Source organism: Anabrus simplex, chromosome 1 (genome assembly GCF_040414725.1).
Source record: "Anabrus simplex isolate iqAnaSimp1 chromosome 1, ASM4041472v1, whole genome shotgun sequence".
In the NCBI taxonomy this organism is placed as follows: Eukaryota; Metazoa; Arthropoda; class Insecta; order Orthoptera; family Tettigoniidae; genus Anabrus; species Anabrus simplex.
Genome location: NC_090265.1, coordinates 1,306,474,518 through 1,306,499,197, shown reverse-complemented (window position 1 = coordinate 1,306,499,197; position 24,680 = coordinate 1,306,474,518). Strand labels below are relative to the sequence as shown.

The window sequence follows — 24,680 nt, the reverse complement described above, 5'->3', positions numbered from 1 at the left end:
TGTCCCCAGGTTCCTAACCAAGATATGCTATCATTAACCGAAGGAAACAACAAAGGGACTCTAACCTAATGGTCCAGGTGTAGGGATTTGCCATCACATTACACATCACAACTTAACTTATTATTTACAAAAACTTGACATTATTACGTCATTTCGCCAGCTGACTTCCCTAGTATCCGCCAACATCATCATCCAAAATAAAATAAAAAAGGTTTAATTTTATTATTTTTTAATATTATTATTATTATTATTATTATTATTATTATTATTAGTGGAGATCGTAATTCTCGTAATACCTAATCATCATTGATTTAGCTGCCTCTGTGGATCCGTGGTAGAGTGTCAGCCTCCGGATCCCAAGATAGCGGGTTCGAACCTGGCAGAGGTAGCCGGATTTTTGAAGGGCGGAAAAAAATCCATTCGACACTCCATGTCGTACGATGTCGCCATGTAAAAGATCTCTGGTAATACATTTGGTATTTACCCGACCAAATTAATTCAATCTCAGCCATAGACGCCCAAGAGAGATCCGGTTTACTCTATGTCCGCTAGATGGCAGACAGAGTAAACCAGAACGTCGAAATTGACGAGCAGACAGCCAGATGGCGTCAAATCGAAATGTCTGCAAAACGGTAGCTGAGGCCATACGATTATTATTATTATTATTATTATTATTATTATTATTATTATTATTATTATTATTATTATTATTATCATTGATTTAATATTTCAATTTCATTCTTCACCATTATTATTATTCTCGGAAATAATATATTAAATTCTTCTTCTTATCCTTCAAATTATTATTACTATGAAAAAATTAATTCACTTGTTACACGGTAGTTAACTATTATTATGTTTAATGCATAACCCTTTACAATTCTGGTCTAGTTCGACACTAAACAATCAGTTAAGACACGATTTACTTGGAATATTATTATTATTATTATTATTATTATTATTATTATTATTATTATTATTGAAAAATTTATATTTTAATTTCCACTCTTTAGAATTTAGTCACATATGTTAAATCCCAACATGAATCACTAAGATGCGATTTCACTTCGGTCGGGACACAATTACGGTATTCGAAATCGCAACCTTATTTTTGTACTGCCGTTAATTTATGGGAACACCATGTCATCCCAAGACAAATCTCAAATCCCATGGCACCTCACGGCTGAGAATCAACATCCGATCCTTGCGAGTGCTAAATTATTCCTTCCTTTTCATTTGAAGCCCATTTATTCCATTGGAACTCTTCAAAACATTTAATTCACTGATTAATCCTCGGTACGTGGACTCTTCTGCCACTCATAACACCGGAATTGGCATATTATATCGACGTAGGCCTCGGGATTCATCTATTTCGTCATCAAACATCAGTATGACTCAATTTCATCCCATGGCGGATTTTTGTCCTGCACAAATTCAAAATTTAAAAATAGGCTTAAACCACTCTGGGCCTTCAACATAGCGTGACCATCATATAAAAGTGCCTCTATCGGTTCTGAACAAATATTTATGATTACTATGGAGTCCAAAAATGTAAAATCAACCATTAATGTTAAAATCAAATTTACTGCCTGAATTAAAGTCTTCTACAGTACTTGTTATCTCCACACTTAAATTACTTTAACTTGCAATCATTCTATCAAACTAGGCGCGTGCTTTTATTCACAAAGCATTATTATGAAACACTCATTTACACATTACCCGTGTTCATTTATCACTCCAATACTTCTACTGATTATTATATTTTTGTGCACTGGCAAAACTTCGCGGCAAAAATAATTGATATTTACAAACAATCCAATGGACTTCATTCTGTCCCACAACAATTAGATTCACTGTTAACCCCTGTATAATCTCACAACATGCCTTAATATCTGTTAAGTTTCTGATAACTGAAAACACATTTGAGCACTTCTAAAATTAATATTAATTTTATCCTTACGTGAAATGTGCTCCTATACAATCACAAACACTACAAGCACTTGAACAAACAAAATCAATCCTAATCTACTCTACTAAATAATCAAAATTATGATAAGTACTTGATCTAATTATGTACATCTTAATTTGTCCCTTTGTCCACCTATCACTGAATTTAAATGAGCCAGAAAACAGCTTGTATAACAATCACCATTATTAAAGAATATGATCTCCTCCCATTAATGGTAGCAATCTACAAATTTATATTAATAAGGTACTCATCTCAGTCTTGTAGTTTGCCAAACCGGACGAGGAGCACGGGCACCGTCCAGTTTAGCACTGCATCCTACTGGTTTTCATGCCAGCTGGAAGAGGTAATCCTTGACACTTTTCAATATTACACATTTTCAAATTTTAGAAAAACAAATAACTTTTTACACTTGGAATATTTTCCACTCTACATTTAACACAGAAATGTTTATACTATTGGCTTTTTATCTATCCCACTTAATGTAAATTTTCATTCGTCATTCCTTCCCCGGGCACTAAGGAACATGGGATTCATCGGTATCACTTTCAACGGCCCGGCGCGCACTCGTGATTCCGACCCGGCACTTCCGTGTCTGTTCGAGTTTCTCACGTTCGCGTGGCTGACCAGATATCAGTTCATAATCAACTGTTCACTGGCGAAATTATGTCGAACACCCACGACCGTTCTCACGTAACATATACTTTTCTTGAGATAGAATCTCTCACTCCTATCCGTTGGTTTCGATTTAATGATTTCCGTACATACTCGAACACCTTACAGTAGACTGATTAAGTCTGTAATACATACTAATTCACATCCTGGATCACTGTGCTACCTAACATAACACCTCAAACCATATTTTACAATTGGCTATGCGCACTGGCATAGTAATAGTTCGAACGAAAATCTACAAGTCAGTCTATACGCGCTCGTGTAGTAGCAGCTTAATTAATCTTTCACGAGTAATTATCTACACGCGCTTGCGTAGTAACAGCTGCAACAGTTTTTCACGAGTAAGTCTCTACACGCACTTGCATAGTAACACCTTGAACAATTCTTAACGAGTATGTCTTCCGTTGCCACGATCCTGTATTTAAGTGAATCTCACCCCTTCTCCGAGTTCACGAGAGGTCACCTTAGAGTGAGCAGTTCCAATATCCTCATATGACTATTTGTGGACCTGCCAGTGGCTTAAACTTGGATCCACTGGTGTAATAATATTATTATTATTATAGCCTCTATGCCAAATCTCCACTAATTTCATTCACTGGTAATTAATATAATTGTGAATTTAGCTCCTGTATCCTGGGCGGGAAATTTCACGCTGTTTGTAGCGTCTCTTGCCTACAGCCAATCAGTGAATAGCGTCCATGAATTCTCAGAATTAGGACAGTCAATCTTTCTCAATTAATAACTTTTAATAATTTTTATTACATGGTTAGGCTTCTTAATTTCACGTTATCTCGACTTTGTAATCCATTTCCTTCTGTAAATTTAATCCATGGATTTTCCTTTGATAGTGTCTTCTACAATACGAAGTTGGCGTGACTGCCTTTCCCTGGCAAATTTTACCATTAGTTCAAGCTACGCGGGACTGAGAAGTTTCATATTTTTTTCTTTAAGTACCAGCTGTGCGCCCACTCTCGGCTGATACACTGGTGTTTCCCTGACGTCTTTTCCAGGAATTTTGCTGACCGTCCTTTCATTGTTCAAAACTATCACATCGCCTGCGGCTATGGAACTTTCCACTGACTCGGAAATAACCCTGCCTTTCTCTTCTCAACTCGGCAACAATTTCTTAGAAAACTACTTCTGCTGGCCATTGTATTTTCTAATCTCTAGTGGAGACATCAGTCTGTGGTAGGTTTCACAATACCATTCGAACTGGCCCGTACTTACAATATATAAAGTAAGATATCCTTGCTTATGAATATGAAATATATATTCCTCAATAATTAATTACAATTGAATGGCGCAGCTGACACCCCCACCAGGGAGCAGTATAATACACAAAATTCCCTTAAAAAGCAAAATTTAAAAAAAAAACACCAACCTTAGTTAATACAGCAACACTTACAAATTATGATTAAAGATTTTGGTGCATGTTTCGGCCAATATTTAGGCATTCTTCAATCGCATATTAAAAACAATGAAAATGATTAAAAACAACTCAATACCAATTGAATAGGTGGATCTTTCTCCACCCTTTGATAGTAAGAAAAAGTTAGTTATAATTGTTCATCTTGATGCAAGTTGACTATTAAAAATTGATATAATCAATCTGTTTTTAAAAAACGCATGTCTAGGCACTTAATCTTACACAACCATCACATGAATCACCATCTTAAATGTTGGAGAACCAAGCGAGTTGGCTGTAGCTATTCAGCAATTAGAGAGCACATGGTAGAAAATAATCATAAATTCACAGACATTAATAGTGACATGGAATTAATACATGCGGCCAGAAAGGTAAATTCATGAACATTTTGGAAAATGTAGGAATTTATCTTGCATGGAAAAACAATTTGGATTCAAATTTAAATGAAAAATTTACAGATGAAAATCCATTTTATAAACTAACCTTTAATCATTTAGGGAAGAAAAGAAAAAAGAAGAAAAATATAAGATTTGAAGATCTTGAGCATATTTAAGAAGTGAATCTCATTTTCATCATCTTAATATTGAATATATTATATGATAGTAGTTTCCTAATGTACCATTATTTTTTTATTCTTTGATGTAATAATTCTTCAAATTTAGGCAGAACAAATTAAAATTGTTATAATGTTCTTATTGCTCTTATTCTTTCATGTAATTAAGTTAGACTTTGATGATTGATGATGAAGTGAATGTTCATTGTTCTCGAAACATGTATGGTGAATAAATACATTTCACTAACAGAGACAATGCATATTTTACTAGAATATTATTTTAAATAGTTTTTAATAAATTTATAAAAGTCAACACAGGATAAATAAAAGCACCTAATATACTCAAGTTTATCAAAAATATGTAAATGATTTGGATATCATGAGAATCAGTGGTGTTGACCTACCAACAACAAGGACTTTGAAGTACCTTGACTCAACAATTACTGCTGATCTCTAACGGCTTAAGTTTAAATGGCGTTCTGTGACAGGAAGATTCCAGACCGACTCAAGTCAAAAATATTCCATTCTATAGTCTGTCCAGTTGCCTTGTATAGGAATAAATGCTATCCTTCATCAAAAGAAGTGGAATGATGACTTGCGGTCATAGAAATGAAAATGCCACGAACCTACTATGCTGGCATAGCAGGGGGAGAGGTGATACTCCCATGTGGCGCGTCGCAGGTGGTGGATAGGGAGATCCTAACCGGCTTGCCGGCGGACTTGAGGGAAATAAAATACCTCTCGCGGACCAAACACACAACCCCCTGTGGGTGGGGGACTCAGTCGAGGAATACACCCACGGTATCCCCTGCCTGTCGTAAGAGGCAACTAAAAGGGGCGACCAAGGTATGATTGTATTAGAACCATGAAACTACTTGTGATTAGTCCCACCATGCAGGGAACGGCATGGGTCACTTTTACTTGCACATAGTACCACTATGTTCGGTACCAAATAGATTTGTGATTAGTAGTAAGAGTACGTTGCCGGCTTTTTCAGTACCCGTGATTGGTAGCACTATATGAGCGATACCATGGGATGAGCGACACCATGGTTCTGGCTTGCCTATTATTAGTACTCACTATATGAGGAACACCAAGGCATAGTGCGATTCCCTATGGTCAGTACACTTATGTGATGAACACCATAGACTTGCGTTACCTGTAAATGGCGCCGCAATGTGCGAAACCCCCATAGGTCTGTATTGCATGTGCAAATTTCATTACTTGTGAGTAGTACCATAATGTGTGGAATACCACGAGTCTACGCTACTTTTGATTAGTACCGTAGCATGACAAAAGCATGGTTCTACTTTCCTAGTGATAAGTACCATTATGAAGGGCCGATGACTTGGATTTTGGACCCCTTTGGGTTAAAAGCATCATTGATTCAATATTATGGTATAGGCGCAGTCCCTTGGTCAGTAATACTATTATTTCACGTCATTTTCTGTGAATGCGAGACACGTGTCGGATCCACTGATTGTTTTAAATTCATATCCATCCATTCATTCTTCATCCTCACGTTTTGAATTCTAGTCAGTGGAAGATTTTGGACTTTTAATTTGTCATTCCATTTCGTACCATTAGGGACCGATGACCTAGATGTTAGGCCCCTTTAAACAACAAGCATCATCATCATAATCATCATCATCAGAAATGAAAATGCTCTGGTGGACATCTTACTTGACACTGCATGGCCATATTACAAATGAAGTTTGCAGGTGATATGGAGTGGTGACAGTTGTTGAGAAAATAAGACAAAGGTCTCTCTCTGCTGGTACGGTCATGTTCTTTGACCAGAAGCAGCAACAGTGGCAATGAGTAGTTTTACTTTGCAAGTAGGTGGGAAACAGCCAGTAGGAAGATGGAAGCAGCATTGGGTTGTTACCGTGCACAAAGATCTAATGATTACAGGCCTGCACCCTGATCAGGCACGTGATTGTGTAAAGTGGCAACAGAGAACCAACACAGTGGACGTGTCAGCATGTGGGATGAGATCTGAGGAGGAGGAAGAAGAACAATACTACGCACCCTTTCTCTGAGTTGTACTCGCATGAATGCAATTAAATCAGAAGATCACACAGATTATCCTGCTGTTTCTCTCTTCTAACCTTCGGTTATTCGCTTTGAAGTGAATGTTCCATAATACCACCCAGAGGGCATGTATGATTTAGGTGTATTATGGATGAAAATAGTCACTATCCCTGGTTTGTTTTCATGGTGTCCGGGTTGAAGGTATAATAATATAAAATTTAGTAACTTGAGAAGTAGTGGAGATATTTACTTACAGTTTGTTTCTACAAGTAGGGTAACTGAAAATGTTTGTTTACATATCTAATAAACCTCGATATCCGCACCATTAATGGTGCGACAGACATCTGATCGGTTTTCCACTTCTCTCCAAGTGTTCTGCAGCATTCTAGACGTAACATTTGCAATAGCTGCACAAATGCGATGGCGCAGATGTGGTAGATCACGAACTGGTGTCTGGTACACTTGATTCTTGACAAACCCCCACAGGAAAGAATCAAGTGGCGTAATGTTGGGGCTTCTAGGGGGCCAAGCAATTGATTGGCTACCTCTCCACCGAGCTCGATAGCTGCAGTCGCTTAAGTGCGGCCAGTATCCAGTATTCGGGAGATAGTAGGTTCGAACCCCACTATCGGCAGCCCTGAAGATGGTTTTCCGTGGTTTTCCATTTTCATACCAGGCGAATGCTGGGGCTGTACCTTAATTAAGGCCACGGCCGCCTCCTTCCCACTCCTAGCCCTTTCCTGTCCCGTCGTCGCCATAAGACCTATCTGTGTCGGTGCGACGTAAAGCAAGTAGCAAAAAAACAAAAAAACAAAAAAAAAACAAAAAAAAAAGACTACCTCTCCCAATCCAGCGATCTGGGAACTCACGATTCAAGAAATCCTTCACAACTTCCACATAATGGCATGGTGCACCATCTTGCTGAAAGATCACGTCACAAGGAAGTTATGTCACAACATACTGCTCCAAGATGTCTAGGTAACGTGCTCCATTAACTGTAGGCTCCACGATGAAGAATGGGCCAATAACCCTGTCCTTCAACAATCCACACCATACATTCCCATTACAACTCTGTCACTACGTGGCGGGAGTTCAGATTCCCATATTTGGCAATTGTGCTTGTTTACTGTATCGGAAATATGAAATGTAGCCTCGTTCGAGAAACAGACCGAATCAAGGAATGCCTCATTTCCATCAGTTTTTGCCAGAATTGTCTCCGTGAATGCCTTCCATAGCGGCCTCTCCTGAGGTTTGATTTTCTGACGAAGCTGCAGTTTGTACGCCCGTATGCGCAACCTTTTTTGGACGACTTCGTGTACTGTCGAACGAGGTAACTGTAACTGCCTGCTTACTTGTCGAATTGACTTACGAGGGCTCTGCTTGAAGGACTCATGGATTAAATCAACAGTAGTCTCTGAAACTGCGTGCTTGGCCTGGCAGCCCGACATCGACAGCAAGGTCCCAGATTCTCGAAGGCGCCTGTCCCATTTCATGATTGTTACGTAAGTGGGGACATCATCGGTTGGTAATAGTCCATACTCACGCCAAAATCTACGTTGTACTAGTGTAACGGATTTTATCTTCGTGAGTGAAAACTCACAGAACATCATCTGCTGTGGAGTCCACATGGTTACTGGCGCGCTTCTCGTTAACAGTGCAGTTACGCACATGCGCATGTGGTACCACCGTCACCGCAAGCGAACACAGAAAACATTTTGAGTTACCCTAGTTGTAGAAACAAACCACCAATAAATATCTCCATTATTTCTCAACTTATTAAATTTTATATTATTATACCTTCAACCTTGTATTATTACTTTTGTAACCAAACAAGTGGCCCTGCAGTTATGGTCGCACAGCTGTGAGTTTGCATTTGGGAGATAGGGGTTCGAATCCCACTGTCAGCAGCCCTGAAGATGGTTTTCCATGGTTTCCCATTTTCACACCAGGCAAATGCTGTACCTTAATTAAGGCCACGGCCGCATCCTTCCAACTCCTAGTCATTTCTTATCCCATCGTCACCATAAGACCTATCTGTCGGTGCGGAGCAAAACCACTAGCAAAAAAAAAAAAATGCTTATGTAATATAGTTTTTTGCTAAGTAGTCAAAATAATTAAATTCGAGCTAATTTTCTCTTCCTCCTGTGGCTGGGGGCAGTAGAATAACACGCACTGCATCCCCTGCCTGTCGTAAGAGGCAACTAAAAGAGGCCCCATAGGCTCTTAACAAGGGAGTGTGGGTTTGGCGACCACGGGGCCCTTAGCGGAGTCCTGGCATTGCTTCCACTTACTTGCGGCAGGCTCCTCATTTTCATCTATCCTATCTGACCTCCCTTGGACAACCCTTCTTCTATTCTGGCCCTTACGGTATTAGAGCACTGGAGGCCTAGGGAGCCTTTCATTTTCACGCCCTTCGTGGCCCTTGTTTTTCTTTGGCCAATACCTTCATTTCTCGAACTGTTGGAACCCCTTCCATTTTTTCCCCTCTGATTAGTGTTATATAGATTATGGTTGCCTAGTTGTACTTCCTCTTAAAACAATAATCATCACCACTCTAATCTTCTCTAGATAAAATCTTGAGCTCTTGTTACATTACTAATGTGTGATATTTTGGATTTTTGGGACAAATTTACCAAATTCAAATTTGGATGTTCAGCCTGAAGGTAGGTTGGACCACCAACAGTTCTATTTCCTACTGTCATAGAAAACCTGAGCAACATTGTGAAATAAAATTTTCTTACATATTACTTTACATTTTCTTTCCAGCTGAGTGGGTTTGGATATGAAGATCATAGTGATTTACTACCTCACTTACTGCATACTGCGAATTCCACTCAAGTAGATTTGGTAATTGATGGTCTGACTACAGAATCAACATTTACCAGTTCCCGTTTCGCAGTTGAAATAGTAATGATTAGCAGTGATGGAACTAACAGTTCTATGAAAATTAATGCAAGAAAGAGTTTGGATGATGAGCATACTCCAGGAGTATTTACGGTAAGACTACCCCAGAATTGGTATAAACATGTAACTACTAATATATTTGATGATGCCTGATCAATGGAATATATCCTTTGCTGTATATCAAGTTACTGGTGAAGAGTAGTTGAATAAGTATATGGGTTTGAATATGAGTTGAACTACCGGGCGAGTTGGCCGTGCGCGTAGAGGCGCGCGGCTGTGAGCTTGCATTCGGGAGATAGTAGGTTCGAATCCCACTATCGGCAGCCCTGAAGATGGTTTTCCGTGGTTTCCCATTTTCACACCAGGCAAATGCTGGGGCTGTACCTTAATTAAAGCCACGGCCGCTTCCTTCCAACTCCTAGGCCTTTCCTATCCCATCGTCGCCATAAGACCTATCTGTGTCGGTGCGACGTAAAGCCCCTAGCAAAAAAAAAAAAATGAGTTGAACTCATGTTATTGACTTAGTTTTTATCAGTGCCATTTAAAACAATCTCCCTTAGTATGGCCTAATTACCGAGGTTGATAGCTGCAGTCGCTTAAGTGCAGCCACTATCCAGTATTTGGGAGATAGTGGGTTCAAACCCCACTGTCGGCGTTCCTGAATATGGTTTTCCATGGTTTCCCATTTTCACACCAGGCAAATGCTGGGACTCTACCTTAATTAAGACCACTCCCACTTCCCCCCCGCTCCTAACCATTTTCTATCCCATTGTCGCCATAAGACCTATCTGTGTCGGTGCGACATAAAGCCAATTGTAATTTAAAAAGTATGGCCTAATGGATGCAAGTTAGGTTATGTGTATAATTAAAAACAATTTTTCATATAGGCTAGGTATTGTATTTGAGTTATGTGCATATCTCTCATGCATTATAGGTTAGGTTTGTATTTATTGGCTGTAAATAATCCCTGATGTATTCAAAGTCATTCAGGAAACTTATGTTTATATGTGAAGTTAGGTTAAGATTACATCACATTTATCACTTGTACATAGCCTACTGTAAATAACCATCCGTGATTCCCATGATGCTCAGAAAAATCCCCAGTGTGTGCATATGTGGTAATGTACTGTAAGTGAGCTGTGGAATCTTCATGTATGAAGGACATGTTGTATAATATTCTAGATGTTTGTAGATATCTTTAGGTTAAGTACCATAGTGACAAGTTTGTTTCAAGACAATTCTAGAAGAGATACTCACCAAGATTTCTGATGTTATTATAGAATCCTCCACTATTTTGCAGAATTATCTAGAATCCTAGCCAGTATATGTATATATATATAAGGGAGTTGAGTTGTACTGAGATATAAGTGATTGGGTGATGTTATGTGGCTCAGCTGTTTTGATACTGCGATGATGGCAGATCGACAGTAAGTTTTCAAAGTAAAATATCAGTTAGTGTTATCATAGCTCAGCTATTTTGATACCATAAGGTAGTGGATTGGCAGTAAGTTGTTACGGAGCTATGTTGTTGGATACTGCATCGGCAGACCAATTGTGGTTTGATGGAATGATGTGTTGTGTGTGTGACAGTCAGTTGCTGTTGTAGTGAGCTCTTGTAGATCAGTCATACCATATTGATACTGCTTTGCAGATCAGTTGTAAATTATTGTATATTATATTTCAAGTGTTATCTTATAATTGTGTTGTGTGAGAATATATTTAAGTGTAGTCAGTGAAAGTAGTGGTTTCTTTATTATTTAGCTACATCGCTGCATTCTACTTCAATATCTCAACCATTTTGTCCCCATATACTGTAGCTGATACATAGATTAACGTGGCTGAATGTAAGAAGCTGCTGCTAGGCATTTGATAATATAATACATACATCGATGAACAGTTGAAGTAGATATAGCTGCCATTTGGCAGAATGGCACTGTGGTTCATCTTGGCAAATGATACGGTGTGGCATGTAACTGTGATGATGTCAGACCTTGTACTGGCTGTGTAAGAAGTAGCTGAGCATGGGATGGGTAAGAAACAAGATCTCAGCTCATTTGATCGTGGCCATATTGTTGTTTCCTGGCAGATGGGGCATTCCATCTGCATTTGTTAACCTCTAGCACACAACATGCGACTTGTATCTGAAACAGGACAGTGAACTGGCTCATCACTTATGATTTGTGGCTGATTGACTCAGTGAAAACTCAACAGACATGAGGATACTTTCCTGGTCTTCAGCATCACCAGACGTCAATCCTATTGTGCACATCTAGAATGCTGCCACAAGGGATCTGTGTGCCCATGACCCTGCTCCGACCGATCTCCCTGCAGTGTGGAGGACTGGACAGTGGTAAATGAAATGAAATTGTATGTAGCATTGCTCTCCAGTGCTTCTGGTGTCTTGTGAAATCAGTGCTACACTGAATCACTATTCTATGCTTCCTAACTTGAAATATTTAAAAGTGAAAGTATGATCATTGTAGCATCTTTTAATTCTATGCTTCGTACCTTGAAATCTTTAAAAGTGAAAGTATGATCATTGTCTCGTATGTGTGGCTTTGCTTCTCATGGTCTCCATGATTGTCATTATTCTCCTCAGTACCGTATTCTCTTCCATTCACCTTGCATGACACCATAATTGAAGCCATTTTAATTTGTACAGTCATCAGTCTGGTTCGTTCCTATATTGAGCCTCGTTCTTTTTGAATACTCTACTCTCCTGCCATTGCTACCACCTGATAGTACCAACAATCCTTCTTGCTACTGTCTGGTCTGTTACTTCCAGCTTCTGAGTGAGGTATCCATCCACCCAGTTTTCACTCCCATACACCAATTTGATCTGAAAACAGAACATTCATTATTTTTGTGTGCAATTTCACTTCCTTCTTAAAAAGTAACATTGATTGAAACTGCAAACTTGCTGGACTGATTTGCTGCACCTTGATTAGATTACTCCCCTTATATTATAATCCTGTGAGAATATGGATCTCTTCTAGTGTCGAATTCCTTACCTGGCATTTCATCCTCCAGTTTTCTTCCCAACTGACATCAATTTAATGTTTGAAATGCTATTCGTTTTATCTAACTTACCTAACCACACTAGCAAAGTGTAATTGTCAGGTTTATTTTGACTTCAGATATGGGAAAATCCTGATTTAGCAAAGTTTGGCAAATTGATAAAGTTCGGAAAACCACTGAATTAAACATAAAATGTTCAATTTAAAAAGGGACAAAATATATTTGGATTCATCATTGATGGTTTACATGATTTTATACTAATTTTATTACTTTACACTTCAACTGGAATGAATGTACAAATATAATTCAGGGATCACTGTACTTATACTTACAAAATTCAGTTTTATTGTAAGAGAGTTAGGCCTATATGCCTAAAAGTTATGGATGAAATCATTTTATTAACATAAATTTTGTTTAATCAAATAATATGATAATGTGATGGGTTTCTCCAACTTATTCATGTGAATATTTATCAGTGAATTAACTGTTAAATATAACATTATTTGTATGGTCTAAAATTATATTTCCATTTTAAAACAACACATAGCAAGGTCCATGGATCACCACAGAACATCACACTATTGCAGCAGGTTCAATTACATTGAAAGACTATTGTCACGTACAAACTAAGACAGAACCAAACATCTGTGGCTCCGATATTTACATGCTCTTGAGCTCATTGTGCCAGGCTCATTGGATAAATGGGCAAGATGAGCTGTATTAAGGCTCAGTTAGTGAAATGAGTTTGTGAACCTGTTGCAGCTCACAGTTATGACCCCAACTCAAATGTCCATTGTTGTCAAATTGAGTCATTCGCTTCATGCTCATTAGTCAGTTTTCAGTGAATGAATGAAATAAGCCATCAAAATGAACTTCAGTGCCATTATGTAGTATTTTGCCTTCAGTGCCATTATGTAGTAATTTGCCAGTCTTCTAATTTTCGCACGGGAGTGAAGTTTGCTTTATTGTCACAATACTCGCTTCTTAGAAATAAATTACCTCATTTTGAACTTTTCTTAAGGTGATTTTTCTTTTGGGATTTTGGTTTTGAAGTTGCAAATAATTCAAGATGAAGTATACTATTATTTCCCCAAAAACGTTCAATCACATCAGTCACTACCGATCTGCATTTAGGGCAGTTGCCCAGGTGGCAGATTCCCTACCTGTTGTTTTCCTAGCCTTTTCTTAATGAAAACAAAGAGATTTATCAAACATGTACCTTTGTAAGTTATTTCAATCCCAACTCCCCTTCTTATAAACGAATATTTGCCACAAATTGTCCTCTTGAATTCCAACTTTATCTTCATATTGTGATCTTTCCTACTTTTAAAGACACGACTCAAAATTATTCATCTACTAATGTCAATCCATGTCATCTCTCCACCGACAGCTCAAAACATACCACTTTTAACACAAATATTATAATAATATTTATAGATCCACCTGTTCATTACAATACAATCCACTATTTCATGTGGTTAAAATTTATACATAATACATAAGTCATAGGTACATGTTTCACCCTTTTTTTTTACGACCATCATCAGACTATATCAATCTTACAAATTATTGGATATGGGATCTACCTAATCTTATAAGCTATAGAGTAAAATGTTGGAGATGATCTCTTAAAACATCTAAAATAGGGATATTGCACAGAAAGTATGTTAAAAGTACTGTGAATTAACAGTTCTGAAGATTATAACGTGGTTAATCATGAATATTTGAGCATTTAAAACCAAAATGGATCCTCTTCTTATACATCATTAGGACTGTAACGGCCTTGAGTGTAAAAGCACAATCTTCCAAGGGGGATGTTTGCTCCATTCCCATGCCATGAGTTCAAGATAGTAAAATCAATGTCAGTTATTTAAAATAGAAGTCTGAACGTATCAAATGTGTTAAAATATATCGGAAAGTCATAGAAAAGAAGATGGGACTTCTTATTGGAGACGTTGCTAATGATAAAATGTTGTCAAAGCTAGCTGATGTCAGTGTTTAGTTATGTTAGTACGGTAATCAATTGGATCCAAAAGACGGTCAAGTAGGTGTTATTAACCCTGTTGAAACATTTGTTCGAAGAAATGATTGAGTTTTACCTGAAACAAAGTGTTAAAGAGAGTTAGTTAAATAGTATTGTGCATGAGGCTTCCCGTACGTCAAAAATGCCTAAGGATTGTATTGTATTGTATTGTATTGTATTGAACAGGTGGATCTATAAATATTATTATAATATTTGTGATATATGTCATCTTCAGTACGGAACCAGAATGAGAATAGTTACTTGTAACATACCACTTAGTTGAGCACCTCGTCTCCTTTCTCCCAAGTCTTCCCAGCCCAAACATTGCAACATTTTTGTAACGCTACTCTTTTGTCGGAAATCACCCAGAACAAATTGAGCTGCTTTTCTTTGGATTTTTTCCCGTTCTTGAATCAGGTAATCCTGGTGAGGGTCCCATACGCTGGAACCATACTCTAGTTGGGATCTTACCAGAGACTTATATGCCCTCTCCTTTACATCCTTACTACAACCCCTAAACACCCTCATAACCATGTGCAGAGATCTGTACCCTTTATTTACACTCCCATTTATGTGATTATCCCAATTAAGATCTTTCCTTATATTAACACCTAGATACTTACAGTGATCCCCAAAAGTAACTTTCACCCCAACAATGCAGTAATTAAAACTCACAGGACTTTTCCTATTTGTGAAACTCACAACTTGACTTTTAACCCCGTTTATCAACATACCGTTGCCTGCTGTCCATCTCACAACATTATCAAGGTCACGTTGCAGTTGCTCACAATCTTGTAACTTATTTATTACTCTATACAGAATAACATCATCTGCAAAAAGCCTTACCCCTGATTCCACTTCTTTACTCATATCATTTATATATATATAAGAAAACAGAAAGGTCCAATAATACTGCCCTGAGGAATTCCCCTCTTAATTATTACAGGGTCAGATAAAGCTTCGCCTACTCTAATTCTCTGAGATCTATTTTCTAGAAATATAGCAACCCATTCAGTCACTCTTTTGTCTAGTCCAATTGCACTCACTTTTGCCAGTAGTCTCCCATGATCCACCCTATCAAATACTTTAGACAGGTCAATCGCAATACAGTCCATTTGACTTCCTGAATCCAAGATATCTGCTATGTCTTGCTGGAATCCTACAAGTTGAGCTTCGGTGGAATAACCTTTCCTAAAACCGAACTGCCTTCTATCGAACCAGTTATTAATTTCACAAACATGTCTAATATAGTCAGAAAGAATGCCTTCCCAAAGCTTACATGCAACGCATGTCAAACTTACTGGCCTGTAATTTTCAGCTTTATGTCTATCACCCTTTCCTTTATACACAGGGCTACTATAGCAACTCGACATTCATTTGGTATAGCTCCTTCAAGCAAACAATAATCAAATCAGTACTTCAGATATGGTACGATATCCCAACCCATTGTTTTTAGTATATCCCCAGAAATCTTATCAATTCCTGCCACTTTTCTAGTTTTCAACTTTTGTATCTTATTGTAAATGACATTGTTATCATATGTAAATTTTAATACTTCTTTAGCATTTGTCTCCTCCTCTATCTGAACATTACCCTTGTAACCAATAATCTTTGCATACTGCTAACTGAATACTTCTGCCTTTTGAAGATCCTCTCATACACACTCCCCTTGTTCACTAATTATTCCTGGAATGTCCTTCTTGGAATCTGTTTCTGCCTGAAAATACCTATACATACCCTTCCATTTATCACTAAAATTTGTATGACTGCCAATTATGCTTGTCATCATGTTATTCTTAGCTGCCTTCTTTGCTAGATTCAATTTCCTAGTAAGTTCCTTCAATTTCTCCTTACTTCCACAGCCATTTCTGACTTTATTTCTTTCCAATCTGCACCTCCTTCTTAGTCTCTTTTCTTCTCTATTATAATAAGGTGGGTCTTTACCATTTCTTAGCACCTTTAAAGGTACAAACCTGTTTTCACATTCCTCAGCAATTGCTTTAAACCCATCCCAGAGACTGTTTACATTTTTATTTATTTTTTTCCACCAATCATAGCTACTTTTTAAAAACTGCCTCATGACTGCTTTATCAGCCATATGGTACTGCCTAATAGTCCTACTTTTAAGACCTTCCTTTCTAACACATTTATTTTTAACTACGATAAAAACAGCGTCATGATCACTAATGCTATCTATTACTTCGGTTTCTCTATAGAGCTCATCTGGTTTTACCAGCACCATGTCCAGGATATTTTTCCCTCTAGTTGGTTCTTTCACTTTCTGAATTAGCTGTCCTTCCCATATTAGCTTATTTGACATTTGTTGGTCATTCTTCCTGTCGTTCGCATTTCCTTCCCAACTGACATTTGGTAAATTCAGATCCCCCTCTATAATCACATTCCTTTCCATATCGTTTCCCACATAGCTAATTATCTTATCAAATAATTCTGAACCCGTGTCAGCGCTACCCTTTCCTGGTCTGTACACTCCAAAGACATCAAGTTGCCTATTATCTTTAGAAATCAGCCTTACACCCAGAATGGGTGGCGTACAGGAATGCTGTAGTAGAAACAGCAAGGGAATGCCTAGCAACAACTGTGTGTAATGATGGGAAAAGCAAACATTTTGGTGGAATGATAAAGTGAGAGCAGCTTGTAAACGTAAAAAGAAGGCTTATCAGAAATGGCTCCAAACAAGGGCCGAGGCAGACAGGGATTTGTACGTAGATGAAAGAAACAGAGTGAAACAAATACAGTTGAATCCAAAAAGTCATCATGGGAAGATTTTGGTAATAACCTGGAAAGGCTTCGTCAAGCAGCAGGGAAACCTTTCTGGACAGTAAAAAAGAATCTTAGGAAAGGAGGGAAAAAGGAAATGAACAATGTTTTGAGTAATTCAGGTGAACTCATAATAGATCCCAGGGAATCACTGGAGAGGTGGAGGGAATATTTTGAACATCTTCTCAATATGAAAGGAAATCATCCTGGTGGTGTTGCGAACAGCCAAGTTCATGGGGAGGAGGAAAATGATGTTGGTGAAATAACGCTTGAGGAAGTGGAAAGGATGGTAAATAAACTCCATTGTCATAAAGCAGCAGGAATATATGAAATTAGACCCAAAATAGTGAAGTATAGTGGGAAGGCAGGGATGAAATGGCTTCATAGAGTAATAAAAATTAGCATGGAGTGTTGGTAAGGTACCTTCAGATTGGTCAAAAGCAGTAATTGCACCTATCTATAAGCAAGGGAACAGGAAAGATTGCAACAACTATCGAGGTATCTCATTGATTAGTATACCAGGCAAAGTATTCACTGGCATCTTGGAAGGGAGGGTGCGATCAGTGGTTGAGAGGAAGTTGGATGAAAACCAGTGTGGTTTCAGACCACAGAGAGGCTGTCAGGATCAGATTTTCAGTATGCGCCAGGTGATTGAAGAATGCTACGAGAGGAATAGGCAGTTGTGTTTGTTTCGTAGATCTAGAGAAAGCATATGACAGGGTACCGAGGGAAAGGATGTTTGCTATACTGGGGTCTATGGAATTAAAGGTAGATTATTAAAATCAATGAAAGGCATTTATGTTGCAGATTGGGCTTCAGTGGGAATTGATGGTAGAATGATTTCTTGGTTCAGGGTGCTTACAGGGTTTAGACAAGGCTGTAATCTTTCACCTTTGCTGTTTGTAGTTTACATGGATTATCTGCTCAAAGATATAAAATGGCAGGGAGGGATTCAGTTAGGTGGAAATGTAGTAAGCAGTCTGGCCTATGCTGACGACTTTGTCTTAATGGCAGATTGTGCTGGAAGCCTGCAATCTAATATCTTGGAACTTGAAAAGAGGTGCAGTGTGTATGGAATGATAATTAGCTTCTCGAAGACTAAATTGATGTCAGTAGGTAAGAAATTCAACAGAATTGAATGTAAGATTGGGGATACAAAGCTAGAACAGGTTGATAATTTCAAGTATTTAGGTTGTGTGTTCTCCCTGGATGGCAATATAGTGAGATTGAATCAAGGTGTAGTAAAGCTAATGCAGTGAGCTCACAGTTGCGATCAACAGTATTCTGTAAGAAGGAAGTCATCTCCCAGACGAAACTATCTTTTACATCGGTCTGTTTTCAGACCAACTTTGTTTTACGGGAGCAAAAGCTAGGTGGACTCAGGATATCCTATTCATAAGTTAGAAGTAACGGACATGAAAGTAGCAAGAATGATTGCTGGTACAAACAGGTGGGAACAATGGCAGGAGGGTACTCAGAATGAGGAGATAAAGGCTAATTTAGGAAACAACTCAATGGATGAAGCTGTACGCATAAACCAGCTTTGGTGGTGGGGTCATTTGAGGCGTATGGAGGAGGATAGGTTACCTAGGAGAATAATGGACTCTGTTATGGAGGGTAAGAGAAGTAGAGGTAGACCAAGACGACGATGGTTAGACTCTGTTTCTAACAATTTAAAGATAAGAGGTATAGAACTAAATGAGGCCACAACACTAGTTGCAAATCGAGGATTGTGGGGATGTTTAGTAAATTCACAGAGGCTTGCAGACTGAATGCTGAAAGGCATAAGTCTATAATGATTATGTATGTATGTATATCGCAAAAACTGAAGATGTTACAGACATGAAAATTAGTATTTGGAATCTCCTTTAAAAATGAAGGAACATGCATTTGTTTTTTTCGGAAAATCGACGTAAGGGGTGTGGGGTTGAAAATAAGTAAGTAAGTAAGGAGTTGAAATATGTTTAGGAGGATACTTTATCTTAAAAACTGAAGCTGTTACATATGTAAACGTTGGTATTTTGAATTTCCTTTCAAAATAAAGAAACACATGTTTTGTTTTCGGAAAGTCCACTTAATGCGGGAGAGGGGTGGAAAGAAGTGGAGAAGAAGAAGTTGAATTATTCTTATGAGTATTCATTTATCTCAAAAACTGAAGGTGTTACACACGTACAGGCATGAAAACTAGTATTTGGAATCTCCTTTAAAAATAATGAAACGCATATTTTTTTGTTTTCGGAAAATCCAGTTAAGGGGCTGAAAAGAATATTGGAAAAGCGGGTGAATTTTAAAAATGAGTACCAGCATATCTACATTATATGTCAAAAACTTAACGTGTTAGAGACAAGAAACTTGGTATTTGGAAAGTCCTTTAAATGTACAGGAACCTTTACCTTTTTGTTTTCAGAGAAGGCACTTAATTGCAGGTGAAAAGAAGTAAAAAATAGTTGATTTATTTTTATGAGGATACTTATATCTTAAAAACTGAAGATGTTACAGATGTGAAAATTGGTATTTGGAATCTCCTTTAAAAATAAACATGTATGTTTGTTTTTCGGAAAATACGCTTAGATGGAGTAAGTGTGGGGAAAGGACTGATCAAGGGGTTGAATTATTTTTATGGGGAAACTTATGTATCCTGAAGATGTTACAGATGTGCGAATAGGTATTCGGAATCTCCTTTAAAAATAAAGAAACCTCTATTTATTTTTTCGACTTGAGAAAAGACTGTTTGTCACATGTACAGCTCTGTCGCATGGTCGTCTTAGCCCCTAAAGTTAATACCACAAACATGGTTTACAAATAATTTCTGGGGTAAATGAAACTCAATTTTTGGGTGAGTTATATACTTTAGGAATTTTCCGATAATGACTTATTACAATGCTGAGGATCGATTACTTTGATCAAATTACGAAATACACGCGAGTGAAGCCGTGGGTAATTGCTATTCATTTATATATCTTGTCATAGTATTACATGTTCATTCAACAAATTCTTTATTCACAACATATGACATTTTTATGTTTTCATCATAACTCATTTTACCTTATATCACTTCATATTCCTTCATATATTTCAACTATATATATATCTTATCTGATGCTCAAATAACCTTATTTCCATTTACTCACAGTATCGGACCAATATCCTATCAAATAACATTAACATGTTTTCAGTCTGCCATTATCTCCATATTTAATGCATATCCTAATTTATTACGGTAACATATAGCCTCTACACATCACAATATCACTTGGCATTGTGTATCGAAGATCCTAATATTATCCCTCTTAATATTTCACATATGGTACCGTATAACATGGCTAATTGACATTCTTTATTTTCATTAGAATACTATTAACACTTTATTACACTTCCTAACTTGGGTTTGTCGTATATTTGGTGAAGACTACCTATTCCTATTCCTTTATATCATTGGCATAAATAATATAATTTAAGTCATTCTGAAGACTCTAAACACATCAATGTAGGCTTTAACTACAGACATCCTAATATTGTTATTATTTATCTATACACATGATTAAATTATATTATTGTCTAACCTCGTTTGGATAAACGTATCTTTTCCGCCACTTTCCGGAATGATATTTATCATTTGGTCATCCTCTACAGCTCTGGATTCTGGTCATTCTGCTTGGCCATCATCGTTGGTGTCATCGTGGGCCGGGGGTCATCTAAGCCGTGTCGGTCCAGTTTAGAATCATCCAGATAGTCGACTCTCAATATTCTTAGTAAGCCATGGTTTCCTTCAAAAACTCAAGTGAGAATACAGAATACAATGATGAGATCAACTGGGACATTATAACAGTTTCAAAGCCTTCTAACATGAATTATATAATTGGGTTCTGGTAAATATAACTTCATATAATAGCTATGTTTCTATTAGATCTCCAATATGTCTGCAAATACTTCAATTTCTTATAGTAAAGAACGGCTTTAATAGTTGTTTATCGTCTCTAGTATGGTATAGTGAATATTATTTCTTGAAATCACGGCCTTCTCGTTGCTCTTCTTGTTTGCCGTTGCGCATCAGTTTATGTGGCATATTTTATTACTTTACGCGTATTGGTTAAATCTTACATCTTCTTGTGCTGTAGGCTTATGTGTGTCCTATAAACAGCTTTTCTTTCTTATTTCCTTCACTGTTTCTGAGACTTCGACGTGATTTTACTACTTCTTCTTCAGAATATGTCCATGTACTTGAGTTGGGTTTTCATTCGTATTTTTAAACTGTGTCGTCCTTAACAAAATATCTATTTTGTCTTGGTCATCGCCACCGATATTTTATTCATTCCGACTTTGCGTTGCTCTCAATTCCTTGATATCATATGTAATTTATTCATTGTGTCTAACTTCATTAGTAGTAATTGCGTCCATCTTAATTCAATTGAGCTTAATTGCTGGAATAGTGAGAGGCACAATATGCATTAAATTACTTCATTCTATTCCTTTGTTTACAATGCTTCTACAGTTCAACACTAACGTTGTTATGTCATCCCTACTTGTCTTCCAGATCCCTGTACTCGTATCATTGCTCCCTACACCACCCTGTTTCCCTGAATATACCTTCCTATAACCCTTCTAAACAAATTTCCCGACTTATACCACTGTGGTTTAAGTGAAGGTCACCTGAGTGCAGATCTCTATCTCCTACCCACCCATTAGGATCTAGATCTCACTCTGCTTCCCACATACCCACTCCATAGTCTCATTTAAATCCCCAGTCACCTTCCAGTCAGTATCCCTCCTACACAGTGGTCCACTGATAACAATCTCAACTTCCTTAAACTTCACCCATGTTGCATTAACCAGATCCCACACATACCCAACTATGTTGTTATTTATACCTGCTTGCCTTACGTTGTTGGTACCAATGTGATACACTTCCACCTTCTCCTTTCCCTCCTCCTTCTCTTCTACTTTCCTAACATCTGCCTTAACCTAATTCCTGGGTAACACTCTACCCTGGTTTCCTTTCCTCCACAGACTTTCCCCACATGTCTAACAGTGGATTATCACAAACACCTGTCCTGAATTCTGATCCTGAGTAGAGCCCTTACCCTGCAATCTCATTTCCCTTAAAACATTAGACCACCTGTCATCTACAATTGCCCACTTTCATTCCTGTCCTCTGGAAGAATCCTAATTATCTCCCTGAAACTCTCTAACTCCTCCCTCATACTCCTTAATGCCTGGCCACACCCACAGTTCCTACACTTGCACTCCTTAGCCATTGTTTACGGAATAATGAAAAGAAAAGGAAAAACAAAATAACTTATTCTGTGCAAAAAAAATATGAAAGGAAAGAAATATTATCTAGGATAGTACACAAATCACACGACAATAAGGTAATTAATATAGGCTACTACTACACTACAATACTACTTAGTCATACTAAATTTTTATCGTACAACACCCTTACAGGTGTGAATATACTTATAAATATATTCTGAAGAAATGTTATGAATATATTGTATAATCCCTATAATGAAACAAGGTTTATATTAGTTTAAAAGAAAAATGCAAGGAAAATTTTCAGAATTACAGAAGATTCTTTTGTTTCCTTCAACATCTGGCATAAAGAGGTAATTACAGAAGAATACTTCTCTTTTGTTGCAAGACAGAGTAGATAAAATTAAACATTTGATTAATGTACATTTAATTAGCAAATCATGTTATGAAATTACAGACACATTTCTCGAAAACAGAAGAAAATCGTACATCTTAGTAAAGTTTTGTGTATGTCAACCTCCTTGGCTGAATGGTTATAGTTCTTTGGTTTGCTGTCATTGCTAATATGATGAGATGTGGCTGCCATAACAATGTAACATGATGTAGTTACATTTCCGTGGTCATCACATATCATCCTTTTTGGACTATGCCGATTACGTGGGGGGTGACTTTCACCCTTATTCACTTTGCCATGCGTGCAATATTTTACATCTTGTGGGTGCGAGATGGCAATAAGTCAACATTCATGTTACCGTGTTCATTGTCGATGTCAGTTAAAAACTGGTCCAAATCATAGAAGCCTGGCCCATTTACAGTCGTAAATGGACAGATATCATTGCTCCAACTCACACTGTCTTTTTGTGTGATGTCTGCCATCTGCCTCTACGATAGCAGAAACCGAGTCTACTTGGGCTTGCCGGTAGCTACCGTTACGTGTAACAGCGACAGCGCTCACATGCTAGAGCTGACCTTGGCCTGAAATAGGTGATTTGGGTGGGGTGTATCCAAGTTCAATTTAAACCACTACATATGCTTGCTGGTGTCATATTGGGTTTGTTGCTTTCAGCGATAACAACAGAAAACTTGTCTCGAGCATAAATCCTACTCCTACCTGATCATGGTCCAACAAGTCGCTATAGTCTCACCACTGAGATTCATTTAGTACATATTCTGTTGTTCATGTTGGTTAGCTTATATTCTTCCAGGGTCAACATAGCTTCTTGGGGCACATGGGCGGTTCCCACAAACAACACACTGCAACTGTGCAACATTATAGATTGCGCTGCTGTGAACTTTTGGTGGCATGTGAGCAATACCTAGAAGTTCGCCACCCTGGTAATCACGTTAGTGGTGCATGCATCATCTTTGCGAAGTTTGAAAAGGTTAATTTACTATGCTGAATGAATGCTTTTCATTCTATGATTGCAAATCGTGCAGTGTTTGTCTCCACAGTAATTGGTTCAAATCCTTGTCTCCTCAACAATTTTTTTTTAAATGTCTTTGTACAGTACGCATTATGTGTATCTTTATTTAAAATGTAGCCTGGATTTGGATGGGGAGCTATCAGTATTAATGGAGCTTATGGAAGAGAAAAGTAGAACTGGCTGAGTCAGGAATGAGGTTGCATCTGGATGTGTGGGAGATAATGATCTTTGGGTAAACGGAGATAATAAGGAAGAGATAGGAGATTATAAAATGTTCTTGATGGGTTTTAAAAAGGGAAGGGTAGTGTGTGTTGTAGGACTGTACATCAGGAGTACTATTGCACGCAACATAGTTTCTGTTGGGCACAAAAATGAGTGAATTATGTGAGTAGATTTAGCAGTTGAAGGAATTAAGACAAGAATTGTCTCAGTGTATTCAGTATATGAGGGTGCAGATGGTGAGGAAGTTGACAAGTTTTATGAAGCATTGAGTGGCATCGTACTCAGGGTCAACAATAAGGATAGGACAGGGCTAATGGGCGATTTCAATAGGAGTGAAATAGAACTGAAGGGTCGGGGAAGGTGATGGGTAAATGTGGGGAACATATGAAAGCTAATAGGAATGA

General features: G+C 37.8%; 1 protein-coding gene across 1 annotated transcript in view; it reads left to right on the top strand.

Moving 5' to 3' along the window:
* Positions 1 to 24,680, top strand: part of LOC136878512 (glycosylated lysosomal membrane protein) — a 114,349-nt gene that overhangs the window by 53,173 nt on the left and 36,496 nt on the right. The window contains exon 4 of the mRNA XM_067152089.2: positions 9,421 to 9,651. Within this exon, the coding sequence (XP_067008190.1) occupies positions 9,421 to 9,651 (231 nt within the window). The remainder of the gene's footprint in view (positions 1 to 9,420; positions 9,652 to 24,680) is intronic.